Genomic DNA, 14,329 nt, shown 5'->3' with positions numbered 1-14,329 from the left:
CAAACAAGGAAGCTGACCTCCCGATCTGCCTCCCCCAGTATTGACTACTTGCACTCAACTCAAATCCCACCCCTGTGTTTACCCCTGAATCTAAAACCCATTAACACCAGTACTGATCATTGTGGTAATAGTAACGCACAGGACAATCACAGCTAGTACTCATCAATATTGGACCTACATCAGACCTCCATACTGCTAAGCACTTTAGATCCATTATCTCACTTCTTATCTAACCTCAATTTGTAAGCGAGGAGACTGAGGCTGGAAAAGGGTAAGTAACTTGCCCAAGACCCGGAGCCAGAATTCAAACTCGGATCCCACTCAGAAACCATGGTCTCAAGTCAAATGCGACACCACCTCTTCCTGGTGATGCTGTCACCTGTGTCCCTAAGCCGCTGCTCTGTGTTGCTTCTGACACCATCTGCCCTGAACCCTAACACCCTGAAACTACCCAACTGCTACTAAAATCAGCTAGCACTGACCTGGGCCAGGTGTGACTCTTTGACCCTAGAAAGCGCGTCACCTCACACTCGCAGGCAGTCCCAGCCCAGGCAGGACTCCTCCTCGGTCAGGGGCCTTTCTCAGCACTGCCCACATGGAGAGCGGGGGTCACGCACCCTCGAGTCCCTGCTGCCCCCTAAGTGAGTTCGGGTTTCTAAGCTCCTTCCCAAGCCCTGAGTGACTTTAAAAAAAAAAAAAAAAAAAAAAAAAAACCCAAGTATAGGAAATGATCAGAACTACTCTAACTTTTCTGGAGTTTGAATTGAAATGAACACCCTGGTCACACGGGGAAGAGCTCAACACTGGACATTCGGTGGCTCTGCAGGGCACGACCAGCCACGTTCCTCCAGGAGTGCCCGGAATGCATGCTCTTCACCACCTCATACGTGAAATGGGAGTCGTCCTTCATGTGCGGTGATCAGCACTTTCCCAGGATTTTCCCGATTTCCAAAAGAAGATGCGTCCCTATCAAAGCCTGTGATTCAAGGCACATTTCCTGAAGCCCATGGAGGGAAAGCGTGGACAAGGATTAGGAAGGGCACGCCCCGGTGAGGAAAGGGGGAGAGGGCGTAGCTGGAAATCGATGGTGTGTGTACCGACAAGAGTCTGGACTATTCATCCACTGGCGTTATTGACCTTAACCATCGACCTCTGCAGGCCCGAGCAGCATCCTACCTTCTTCCTCTCTCTCCAAGACAAAGGGGTCATTAGATGCCAAGGGACATCCTTCGGTTTTCTCCTAGGAGTCCGTCTCGTTCCCTGAGCACCCGCACATGGTGGCAGACGTGACAGGCAGGGGCCGCAGCAGCACACCCCTGCACACGGAGGCTTTGCATCCTCGTTTAACCTCCCCGTCTCTCAGCTCCCTCATCGGCTTCCTAGCTTCCTTTGCAAGACTATTATGAAAATCAAATGACAGGAAGCACTCTGAAAGCTTCAAAATGCTATAAAAACGCTGGATACTATTATCGCAATCAATACATTCCTAGGCAAAAAGATGCCGAATGCTCATGAATCCTGGGTTCGCTGTTCGTGTGCACTGAGGCAGAGCGAAGCACACAGATGGAAATCCTTCTCGCTTTAAGTCCATTGAAAACTGAATGGAACTCCAAGGAATGGAGGAAAACAAGCTCACCTGTCAACATCCTGTTAAAAGGTATATTCACAACGTCGGAAATTATTTTGTAAGTGAACACTCTACTCTATTCATGTTTATTTAAACTTAAAAATGAAGAACTGCATGAACTGCCCAAATTCCACTGCTTAAAATAAAGGCTCTGCCCGTGGGGACTGGGACAGCCCCGAGGTGGGGGCAGGATTGAGATGAGAACTGGGTCAACACACGCACAGCCCTTGGGACTGGGCTGGCAGGTGGCACCCACTGTGCGGACGTCCACACAATGACACAGCAGCGGAGAACCGGCCACGCCTGGGGTCACGCCACTGCCCCAGTCTCTACTGGACACATGACTCAAGGTCCAGGCTTTCTCCTCCGGATGGAGAGGGAAATAGAAGTCCTTACAGCCCCCAGGGCCGTGCCGAGGAGGGACAAGAATGACACACGTGTGAGGATTGGAAAGATGCCTATTCTACTGCACTGAAGGTGCTCAGTAAGTGGTGGTAGCGGTGGTTCTGCGTCAACTGATAATGTCTCACAGGAGCAATGCTGGTAGTCATGGCAGCGTCCTGTGCGCTTTTGTCCGAGGTGGTTTGTGCCGGCCTCAGGCTGTTCTAGTGAGTGAGCTGCACTGATCTTGGCCGTGGTGAAAATGTACGTGGTGAATTGAAAGTGGTAAGCAGGGGATCAAGTTCTCGACCGCAATCCCAAGTTCCATTCTGTTTCAGATTTACCACTGCCCACATCTTTTAAGGAGCCAGAAAGACATTCACCGTGAGAAGCATACAGCTTATCCCGGTGTGTTCAGCTTTTTATAACCTCCATAGCTCTACACAGCTCCCGGGGTCTGATCAGCCCAGCAGGCAAGGTTATTCCACCAGAGCAAGGCCAGGAGTTTCTGAAGAACTTGATTTGATTTCCCGGTCTTTGTCAATATCACTTCTTGCAAACTCAAGTAAAATATGCAAAGCTCCTTGAAAAGCTTTCTGAAGTCAAGGCTTTTTCCGCCCATTTTTCATTTCCCCAATTCATTTCTATTTCTCATTTCCCAAAAGAGAGGGTGAAAAGAAAGGAAAATCAAAGGTTAAAAAACAAAATAGGGGAAAGGATCAAAGGATAAAAACAGAATTATCTTTCTATGCTGCTGGGGCATTTTTCAACACCAAGAGCTGAGAGCACTGTCCGCCTCACCCAGGATCCTACCGGGTCCCTGTTTGTCTCCACGGCTTCAGTTCACGGCCACGGACGGGTGTGCTACCACCTCCTCACCGGGAGGCTCGGTTTTCAGTTCCTTGTACTTATTATCCTGTGTTATCCGTTAGCATGTATTTTGGACCTCATGGCAGTAAAATCACAGCTTGCCAGAGAAAAAGGGAACCTCCGAAACCATGTTCTCACGCCCATTTCGTTTTGTGCAGGCTTGCAGCTGGCAGGTGGTCGGGCGGTGGTCAGGAAGACTGGGGACTCCCGAGAGATCACCGAGCACCCCTGCGTCAAGAACCCGGGCCTCTCTCTGCCAGGCAGGGTGGCGTCACCATCTTGCTGCACCTCAGCATCCACTTCCTTATGTTTGTTTCAAGTTTGTGCTATTTATACCCATTGCCAAGCAAACCAATCCACTGCCTGGGTTATTTTATAACCAAAATATTCCATCTTACAAATCATAGCAAGTGTCATTCCCAAAGAGCATTTTGTTTTTCAGATACAAGCACCTGCATTAGAAGAGTAATGGCAAAGTTCTCAATATCGTGTAGTTCCCCCCGCCCTTTTGAGGTGCTTAGTTTCATAAGGCAATTATACCAGCAGGGGCTAAAATAAGGTCGCCTTTCATGGCTTCTTACATGCAAAGAGTCTAACTCTCTGCCCAATGACCACAAAATAAATGACCATAACTTCCAAAAGGATGATTTCAATCAGCTATTATACACCAGTGTTTGGTGTACACACAAGAGTCATAAACATTAAAACATTTCCTCGTGGCGAATGTCACTGCGATCCAGCATACGTCTGCCGAAATCCTAGCACAGCAGTTACTGAGCAACCTCGAACCCTGCGGTGATTTGTGTCTTCCCTAAGTCGACACAGAGCAAGGGGTAATGGAACATCCCTAACTTCCAAAACTGAGGCGTCCTTTGGGTAGAGAGAAGACCGGAGGGGAAGAACTGGTCCTCACACACGAGGGCCCAACCAACTACCTACAGGATGGAAAACAGTGAGCCCCTCCTCCTACGTAATCAGCAGGAGGCGGTACGCCTGCGTAACAGATTTCTCCCGTACTGCTTTGAATGAGAAACCCTGTTCAGCTCATTGAGACCACTGCTACTGCACCTTGGGGTTGTTGTTCATTTTTTTGCTTTGGGGGTTTTGTTCTTGGGGGGGGGGTGTTTTTTTTAAATATATTTTATTGACCATGCCATTACAGTTGTCCAATTTCCCCCCTTCATTCCCCTCCACCCTGCACACCCCTCCCCCACCATTCCCCCCTTTAGTTCATGAACACGTGTCATAAGTTCTTTAGCTTCTACATTTCCCCTACTATTCTTGCCCTCCCCCTGTCTATTTTCTACCTACTGTCTATGCTACTTATTTTCTGTACCTTCTCCCCCCTTCTCCTCCTCCCACTCCCCTGTTGCTAACCCTCCATGTGATCTCTACTTCTATGGTTCCACTCCTGATCTAGCTGTCCTCTTAGTTTGCTTTTGTTATAGGTTTGGTTGTTAATAACTGTGAGTTTGCTGTCCTTTCACTGTTCATCTTTTTTGTTGGTGGTGGTGTTTTGGTTTGGTTTGGTTTGCTTTGTTCTGTTTTTGGCTAAGCCACCTATGTGAAATTTAACGACATAATTCGGATACACAGGCCACTTAAGTCACACATCCTGTTTCAATAAGCTAAGAAACCATAAGTATTTGATTAAACGTTCTCCAACAACGAAAAAAAAATACATGAAAAAATAAAATCCAAAATTACCTTTCCAAAGTCACGAACATCAAACAGGTCGAACGCCTCGAACAGTTCGCTCTTTCTCATTCCAAAGGTCTCGCAACAGGCCACCAGAAACGTCCGTATGTTCTTCAAACAGAGGAACTGAGGGAGGGAGACAGCTGTTAGCACACAGCGGGTCATTCTGCACCCTTTCTGTCCTCTGTCACACCCAGAGTGCCTTAGAAAAGTGACAAGGGAGAACCCATCAGCTTTTGAGGTTGCTTTTCAGTAACTCTTTCAGCAGCAGCGTTTAGTGAGCACCCACTCCCTCGGGGACAGGAGACACAGCTGTGAACAAAGCAGACGGAACGTCTGTCTTCATGAAACTCACACTCCACTGAGAGAAGACAGACAACGGCAAACTAGCAACAAAGAGCACGTATTTGTACTCTCGTCTGGCGATCTGCGCAACAGAGAAAAATACCTGAAGGGGGCTCGGGAGTGGTGGGTAGGGAGGTGGGGGAGCGTGAATGGGATGGTTAGGGAGGTGTCGGTGCGAAGGGGACAGGAGAGCGGAGATGTGAGGTGGCGCGGACCAAGCCAGGAGGACTGACGGGACAGGGGCCTCCAGCCTGGAGAAACACCCCAAACCCGGGCCCTGAGGCCGAGTGTCTGTGGAAGTCGGAGGAAGGGACCACGGGGCCAGGGCAGGACCAGGAGAGAGGGCGGAGGTGAGCAGCAAGGTAATGGGATCAGAGGATGAAGGACTTTGTTGGACAGGCCTTTACTCCAAAGGAAGTCACCGGAAGCCTGGGGAGAGAGGAAGGATGGGATCTGATGTTTTTAAAGGGTCTTTGGGGCTGTTTGAATATAAATTAAAAGGGACTTGAGCCCCCTGACCCAGTGCACACTTGGCTGGAGCATCATCCCGTGCACCAAAAGGTTGCAGGTTCGATCCCCAGTCAGGGTATGTATGGGGAGGAAACCGACTGACGTTTCTCTCCCCCTCTCTCCCTCCCCCTTTCCTCTCTCACTAAAATCAATAAATATGCCCTCAGGTGAGAATTTGAAATACATACATGCATGCATGCACAGGGTGTTAAGGAGTGGGACGGTGAACCAGACAGGGGCCCACAGCACTCGTCCGGGTGTGAGACCCACAGGAAGACCAGGTGTCACGTGGGACTAGGTTAGGGGTGCGATGCCTACTCGTCATCGATGGGCAGCAGGACACTGGATACGGCATCCTGGGGTCCAGGGCACAGGTGTGTCCCCCAGACATGCATTTGGGAGTCTTGAGAGCACACACGTTTTAGCCCAGACATTGTGCGGCGTGACTTTGGGAGAAGGCCAAGGAGAAGAGGAGACCTGAGACCAGGCAAAGAGGAGGAAGCCACAAAGAAGCCGAGGAGAGCGACCAGGAGCACAGGGCTGCCCTGAAGCCAAGTCCAGACGGTGCTTCCAGGACGGAGTGAGGGACTGTGTCAGCGGCTGCTGATGGTCGAACAGGATTTCGGCCGGGCGCTGGGCGAGGAGTCTCCAAGTGTGAATGAAGGGCGCAGATACACCCTGACAGGAGCAGGTTCCATGGGAGGGTGGGGAGGGGGCGCTGACTGAAGCCGGTCCAAGAGACAAGGAGAAGAGAAAAAGTGACAATAAAATACCGACTCTTGAATTTTGTTGCAAAGGGGAACAGACGATTGAAGAGGTAGAGAGAGAAAGGTAGAGGTTGAGGAAGGGCTTGTCAAAAACAATGGACGCTGCTCCGACATGTCCCTATTTCAATGGGAATAACTCAGCAGAGGGGAGCAGTTAGTCACTCAGGAGAGAGGGACTTCGAGTTGGCAAAGGGGTGGGAGCTTCTGGTGGTCAAGTGGCAAAGCGGCCTTGGCGAAGAGCCTGCTTAGCACATCAACCCTTAGGGCCACGAGGGAAGGCAGACACCAAGGACAACCCCCAAAACCAGCAGAATCTGCTTCCGTTACCGAAAAGATGCAGATCTACCTGAGCAAAGTACACACACACACACCATCAAAGAGAATTCCTTCTTTCTGGAAATACTACCTGCAATGGCACGTGCAAAAATAAAATTACACGCCTCCAGTAAATAAGAGACCTGCTAGCTAACGAATGCACCTCTGAGTCCTTTGCTTTAAGCATTGCCAGTGTTTAGTTGTTTGGCTTCTCATCTTGGTTTATTCGTTAATTCGCAGGAGGCGCATTTTACTTCCTCTCCATTTGCAACATTGAGATTTTTCATGGGCTTAACTCAGACACTAGATCTTACCCTTTACAGGAAACCTTCTCAGCTGCTTAAATATTTCAGGAGGAGTTAAAGCCACAGGGGAAGCATCGGGAGCCCGGGAGGCAGTGGCCAATGGCCCTAACGCAGTCACTGCTCCCGTCGTGAAAAATTCATCAGGGGACCTTCATGACTCGGAAGCACACTGCATGCAGCTCTGCCCCACAGAATCGCTTATTTACAGATTAAAAGCCTTGCGCTCAGCCAAGATAGATGGTAATTACTCCCCAGGGGAGGCTGCAACTGCTCTCTTGCCATATTTTTTACATAATTAAGTGGCCGACTCATCGCTCACCAAGGAACAAAACGTAATTGCACCTGCTGCCTCCAAAGGTTCCTCGTTGGACTCAAATGTCCCCCGTGTAAGAAAAACACAGTAGACTTCCACTCGAGCGCTCCGGTCGTTCATTCAGAGAGGCAAGTATCCTCACTGCACGTAAATACAGGGATATGTGCGTGCAATGAAGTTGTTATCACATGCACATGAGAGAGGATTTGAAAACAGGCCTTCCCTTCTGTCCAGAACCAACCGTGGTCTTACTTGCCCCTTAACTAGTCCAATGCTATTAACACTCCACAAGTACTTAGTGGATTTGGAAAAGGTCACCAGTATGCTCTTGCTTTTCCAAGCAATCCTCACATTTGGTCACCCTCTTATTGATGTAATTTTTGGCTGACAGTTTTTGAGTGCCTACAATGTCACAGACACTGGAACTGCTAACAATGAGGAAGACAAGGTTCTGCCCCGAGCTTCTCCATCAGTCTTCTGTAGAGATTTTCCCAGGTATCGAAAGTCTGGCCGATAACACTGGGATCGCACGCCGCTCAATGCTCATGGGTGTCGGGGCCCATGCGAGTTCGGGAACAGAGTGGAAGGTGGGAGGAAATGGGCCGGCGCCATCAGAGAAGCCTGGACAGAGCTGGGCCGCGCAGCCCGCCTGCCGACCCCCAGTCTCTCGCCTCGCTTTCATCATGTTGCATTTTTATTCCAGTTTCTTGTATGTTTTTTAACTCCAACCAAAAGACAAGCTGACAGACTACAGTGAGCACTCCATCTACTCAGCAACTCCAGCGCACTGCCACACACGAGTCTGTGTGCCAGCTCTTTATTCGTGAAATGGATTTTGCAGGCATCATGGCACATCTCCGTAACTCAACAGACCTCTCCTAGCAATAAGTGTATTTCCCTGCGTGCCCAGAATACCACTATCACACCGAAGAGTTAATAATTCCATATTATCTAATATCCATTCCATATTCAAATCTCCGCAATTGCCCATCCGATGTCTTTTCACACTGTCTGACCCCCCATCTAGAATCCAATTAAGTTTTACCCATTGCAGCTGGTTGCTCTATCGTTGCTGCATCTTCTAAGGTAAAAGACCCCACTGCCCCCCTTTGTCCAGACCAGTTGTCTTAGACTATGTCCCACATTCTGCATTTGCCTCATTGTTTCCTCGCGGCGTTATCAAATCCCTCGTATCTCCGATCGACCAACAGCTAAGTCTGCATCCACATTAAATACTTTTTGGCAAAAACACTTTCATACTGTGTACTTCCTATTTGATTATATCAGAAGACACAAAATGTTATGTTGTCCCATTAGTATTGATGCTAAGCTTGCTCACTCAGTGAGATGGTTACTGCTGAATGCCTCCATTACAAAGTTGCATGACCCTTCTGTAGCAGAACCTTGGGGGGGGGGGTGGATAAATGGGTACCATGTACCCTCCTACTTCCCAATTATTCTCCCCATGGATTTAGCACCTGCTGGAAATTCTCATTTCAATTATTCCATCTGAGCCCACAAAATAGTGGTTTTTCTAATTCTGTCATTCCTTTCACATTTATTAGCTGGTTTAAAGTTTCCCCACCCTTCCATTCCCCCAAACACCTTTTTTTTCTTTTGCTTGTATAATAGTTGGTTGCCATCATTCTTTTTGATGTCCATATTGCCCCGAATCCGACCACGGGGCTCCATTCCAACCGGTTCCAGTGCCCTTTCGACACGACTCCACTTCCTGCAATCAAGCTGTCCCAAGCCCACCTCATCATATCTTCTCTGCTCTGGCTCTGGAACCAGCCATTTCTCCAAGCCAGTCTGTTTTCATTCGTACGGCGGGTGGTATTTAGAAGTCTGAGCACCAGGAGACTCCCAGGTCACGTGAGGCAAGGGCGGCGCGTGAACCAACACCTCCACCCTTCGCTCAAACAATCCATCCCCTGTAACAGGAACCTGGCCGTTCTCTCATCTGCCTCTTGGAGCATTCAATCATTTTCTCTGTGGGGTGACCAGTAAGCCCACTCTTGTCTCACCGAAGACAGCTGATGGACACGGGAGTTTGTTTGGTGAGACGTGATTGGTGTTTTGACACAGAATTATCTCACCAGAAATTGCTCTCCCTAGCGTGTGACAGAGATGGTTCATGACGCACTGGACCAAAAATTGTACAGCTTTGCCAAACCATCTATTTTTATCTATATGAGGTAACTATGTGGGATTTCTTAGGATTTAGAATTAAGGGTTTAGGAATAAAAATTAAGTAACATTTGTGTTTTCAAAATATCAGCTGGCTCCACACAGGATAGTTACCAAAAGCAAGGACACGCAAAATGTCTAAGTGGCATTGTCTTGTTTAAACATTAAGGAGGTTTCCAGGGAAACAGCACCGAGGGTGCGTGAGCAGAAGACGAGACACCACGACCTCCGTGGCTGTGGATGTGGTTCGGTGATGCGCCCAACACAGAGACCAGCAAGCCCAGGGCGCGTGGGCTCATCACAGAGGAGTGGTGAAGGCAAGGGGTTCTAAACAGGGATTGGGACACTCAGGTGCCCATTTCACACCTACCGCTGCCTTAGTTACTGTCTGCGTGTGCTTACCCTGCCCCAAGTCCCGTGCTTCTCACTCTTCGTGCCACTTAATCCTCACAACTCGATCAGGGTTGTGAAAATGAAAAGTTTTCATTTTTTTCTTTTTCATAAACTTGGGCTTAGAGGTCTACCCACGTTTACAGACCTGCCCTTGCCAAAGTAACAGAGTCCGGGGTCAAACCCAGACCTGCTGGCCGGAGCCCTGTCCGTAACTACTGTGTTATACCAGCTCTGCGTTTGCAGAGGGCAGAGTTGAACTTAAAAAATTTTTCTCCTTCTTGGGGAGATTCTGTTGGGTAGGTAGGCAAGACAAGGACCATTAGAAGGTTGTCATATTTTCTAAAGAGTTTTTTAATTTTTTTAAAGATTTTATTTATCTTTAGAGGGGAAGGGAAGGAGAGAGGGAGAGAAATATCAATGTATAGTTGCCTCTTGTGTGTCCCCTGCTGGGAACTGGCCTGCAACCCAGGCATGTGCTCTGACTGGGAATTGAACTGTGATCGTCTGGTTCACAGGCCCGCGCTCAATCCACTGAGCTACACCAGGCAGGGCAGGATGTTGTCATATTAATTAAATTAAAAAAATGACCTCGATCTGCCTTAAGAGGGTGAAAAGGGGAATGGAAAGATCTGCAGGAGGAAATTCCTGGAAATTGACTGACGTGTGTGAGGAGGGAGGGGAGGCGTGACAAGAGAGAAGAATTAAGCATTATTCCCATTGGGCGCCATGGACAATGGGGACCGTCCCTGAAAACGGTAAATCGGCCTGCAGGAGGACAGGGTTTGTGACAAGGGGCCACAGATGAGTTCACTAACCCCTGTCCTCACGCAGGGAACCACCCCAGAATGAGCTGGTGCCCAGCCTCTCTCCCAGGGATATCGGGTGACGAGTGACGCACTCCAGTCGTGTCTCCCTCCACCACGCTCGCCCTTCCTGTCCCTTCAGAAACACATGAATGGCTTGTGTATTCGCCGTAAACGGAAGAATTAAAAGGGCAGAGAAGCACCGGGCATCGGTGCAGCACAGCCTCAGAGACGCAGGTTTAACGCCATCACGGCCTGAGACACCTGAAAACTGCACGTCAGGCCGCGCTCCCCGGATCAGAAAGGTTTCGTGTCTGGGTACTTATCGCACCGGGGGGAGCTCAGTGGCTCTCCAAGGTGCAGCGACCACTTCAGTGCTGGCGGTGTGATGTCACGGGGAGGAGGCGTTTAAAAAGCCAGAGTGCTGAACTCCACTGCAAAGCTGTGTGTCTGTTCTCCTTCCCCACTTCTACAGACTGCAGGGTTTCCTTTTTCTGTCGCTGCGTAAGAGCCATTTTGACTTTTCTCCATAAAACACATGCAAACAGGACCGCTTCCCTTTTTTTACATGAAAGAGAAAAACACCGACTTCCCTAAACTTGTTAGCAATAATGGACTAGCTGTGTGAACCTGCGGCCGCATAACAGGAAAAACCTCCACAGCTTATTACAAAATGAGTTATTTCAATCCCGGCAGCGGGAGGGCCGGAGGTCGGGCGGCTGCACCACCAGGCGGGCCCACCGGCTTCCGGCACCACCCCCGAGACCAGGGCAGCCGGGCTGTCCGAGGGGGTGGGCGGTTCTCGGGGTCCCGCTGCAGATCACCCCACTCGAAGGACAAATTCTGGCTTCTGGAACTTGGCGTGATTCAAACGGCAAGTGGCCTCTATTTGGCGGTTTTCAGAGGCACAGAAGAGACCACGATGACACCATTTACAAATATTAGGGGACAAAAGCAGTTCCCTGCCATTCAAGTCAGCAGGACACTTGGCTCTAGACCAAGCTACCTGCCTGCCCTTGCTCCTTCCCTCGCCTACAAAGGAGAAATCGTTTTCTCTATCTCTTCGTGCCCTCCAGTAGGTCTCTTCCACACGCCGAACAACTTTGGAACAAAAACTATTCTCAGACAGGCCGTGGTCTTTTGTGCAGAATCACATTCTGTCCCTGCCTACACGTCTAACCTCTGCAGTTGTGTTTCTGTCTGTACCCACATTCCTCCCAGGTCAGTGCCAGCCCCAAGTTTTATGCAAACTGAACTTATCGTTTGTGATTTTATTACCTGACGACTTCCTTATGGTCTGTGCTCCAGATTTTAGCTCTGCTCACTATTTCACCATTTATTCTGTTAAAATAAAGTTGCAGTATTTTTCTAAGTGAAGTAGCAGTACACAGAATTCGTATTAAAATAACTATACTAACAAGAACTGAACTACAGGTCAGTTTTCTGTCCTGTATCATATATGTATCATACATGTTATGTGTATGTTTATACATGCATGTGCATGTATGTGGGGGTTTTCTTAATAAATACCACTGTTTCTATATACCGTAAGATCTCTTTCTGGAAATATTAACCAAGTAGAATGCTTAACCAGGTAGAAGTGTATCCTAATTAAGTACAGAAATTGCCCCTTGCTCTTTTTTTTCTCCCCCCTCTTCCTTAGCCTTCCTATAAACTCTGCCACCTCTCAACCCGGGAGACACGGGTTTAGAAAGCCCAGTAATCACACAGTCACCAGTACTTATCACCACATGACCACCACACCTGTCTTGAGCTCAGTAGCAAATTAACAGTGTTTTATTTCCAGTAGCAATCTCAAAAGGAAAACCTAAATGGGTGTATTAACCCAAGTTCTGTTAATTCCCACAGTCAGAGACCTTTGGTCTTCCATCCAGGGGTCAAGTCTCCCAGTGAACTTAATTCCAGCGAGTTAAGTGTTTTATTTTTCTTTACCCCCAACTCTAATGCCTTAACTTGCGGTCTGCAAATCTGCACCCAACTGAGCCGTTTTCCCACCAAAAATGGAAAACTCTTTTAGATGATACATTTGTTTCAACCGTCTGTACTACATCATTCTGGGCCTTTCTCCTCCCTAAGTAGATATTTAAAGGCTATTTATTCTTCAGCAGTAGTTACCTTTGGCTCCCCTAGTCCTAGAAAGCAGAGACAAAGTAAGTTTTTTGGGGGGAAGGGGTTAATTTTTTAACCACCTATTACACCTATTACAATGTTGCATTATGTGACTTTTAAACAGTGACTTGCAAAGGCCACTCCCTCTGCCTAGAGTGGCATTTCCGTGAGAAGGCCACTGCTCGGTTTGACAGTGGACGGTCTTTATTTAAGCCCCACTGTCCTGCAATCACTGACACCATAGTCCCCCGACTCCTTAGACCCCCAGGGGTGCCCGATAGCATGGGCGGTGCCAAACTCTCCATATGCCCTGTTTTTCCTACAGCTTTCGCCTAAAGGAGGCACCTCACAGCTTCCCTCTGGTGTATCCAGACTGCCAGCCACAGCACTGCTGGGCTTTAGGACCATTATTAAGTAAAAGAAGGGTGATGTGAAGACAAGAGATACCAGGACAACTGATCTGATAACCCAGGTGCCTACTAAGTGAACGACAGGTGGGGCACAGGTACACAGTGTGGATGCGCTGGACCAAGGAGGGTTCATACTGTGGATGCAGCGGGACAGCACGGGATTTCATCATGACAGTCAGGACACCGTGCAATTGATTAGTTACAATAGCCAAGAGATGGAAGCAACCTAAGTGTACATCAATAGATGAATGACTACAGAAGAGGCAGACACATATAGAATGGAATCAGCCATAAAAGAATGAATTCTTGCCACTTGTGACAACGTGGATGGACCTACAGGGTATTGTGTTAAGTGAAATAAGTCAAAGAAAGACAAATATCATATGATTTCCCTTATATGTGCACTCTCAAAAAAATGAGCAAAGGTAACAAAAACAAGCTCATAGATGCAGAGAACAAATTGATGGTCACCAGATGGAAGGCGGGTTGGGGAGCAAGGTGAAAAAGGTGAAGGGATTGCGAAGTACACATTGGTGACTACAGAATAGTCATGGGAATGTAAAGTACAGCAGGGGGAATACAGTCAATAATATTGTAGTAACTATGCTGAGTGATACCAGAATTACTGGGGTGGTCACTCTGTAAGTTCTAGAAATGTCCAATCACTATGCCACATACCTGAAACCAATATAATATTGTATGTCTACTATAACTGAAAAAAGTTTTTCAAGAGGAAAAGCAAATAAGTAAAATTATGAACTGCTTATTTCTGAATGTCCCTTTTACCATTTTCAGGCCACAAGTGACTTGGGTGACAGAAGCCTCAGCAAGCACAGCCATGCATAAGGAGCGACTACAGCAGTGACCCTCTCGTTAAAAAGCAGTTCCCCTGGCTGGTGTAGCTCATTGGATTGAGCGCAGCCCTGCGAACCAAGCAACCACGGTTCAATTCCCAGTCAGGGCACCTGCCTGGGTTGCAGGCCAGTTCCCAGCAAGGGATGCACAAGAGGCAACCATACATTGATATTTCTCTCCCTCTCTCCTTCCCTTCCCCTCTAAAGATAAATAAAATCTTTATTAAAAAAAAGCAGTCCTGTGTGGGCAGTCAATTACACAGTCATTCCTCCTCCGCCCTCCTTTCTCTAGAATGCTCCCCCCTCCTCACAACACCAGGTCAACTCACGCTTCTGTGCTAAGTCTTCCTTGTCAGCTCTGGCGAGAGCTGGTCCTTCTCTCCTCTCAGGCGTCCTATCACTTGCTCACGTGTCCTTA

At 48.3% G+C, this 14,329-nt stretch overlaps 1 protein-coding gene across 2 annotated transcripts in view; it reads right to left on the bottom strand.

Annotated features, from left to right (window-relative positions):
- The window catches only part of VAV3 (vav guanine nucleotide exchange factor 3), a 263,731-nt gene that overhangs the window by 197,715 nt on the left and 51,687 nt on the right, over positions 1–14,329 (bottom strand). For both annotated transcript variants that reach the window (XM_053655908.1, XM_037152417.2), the window contains exon 2: positions 4,586–4,702. In XM_053655908.1, coding sequence (XP_053511883.1) covers positions 4,586–4,702 — 117 coding nt within the window. The remainder of the gene's footprint in view (positions 1–4,585; positions 4,703–14,329) is intronic.

Source organism: Artibeus jamaicensis, unplaced genomic scaffold (assembly GCF_021234435.1).
Source record: "Artibeus jamaicensis isolate MK-2021 breed Jamaican fruit bat unplaced genomic scaffold, CSHL_Jam_final scaffold_1689, whole genome shotgun sequence".
Taxonomy (NCBI): Eukaryota; Metazoa; Chordata; class Mammalia; order Chiroptera; family Phyllostomidae; genus Artibeus; species Artibeus jamaicensis.
Note: the sequence above shows the minus strand (reverse complement) of the source record. Positions and strands in the feature narration are given on the sequence as shown.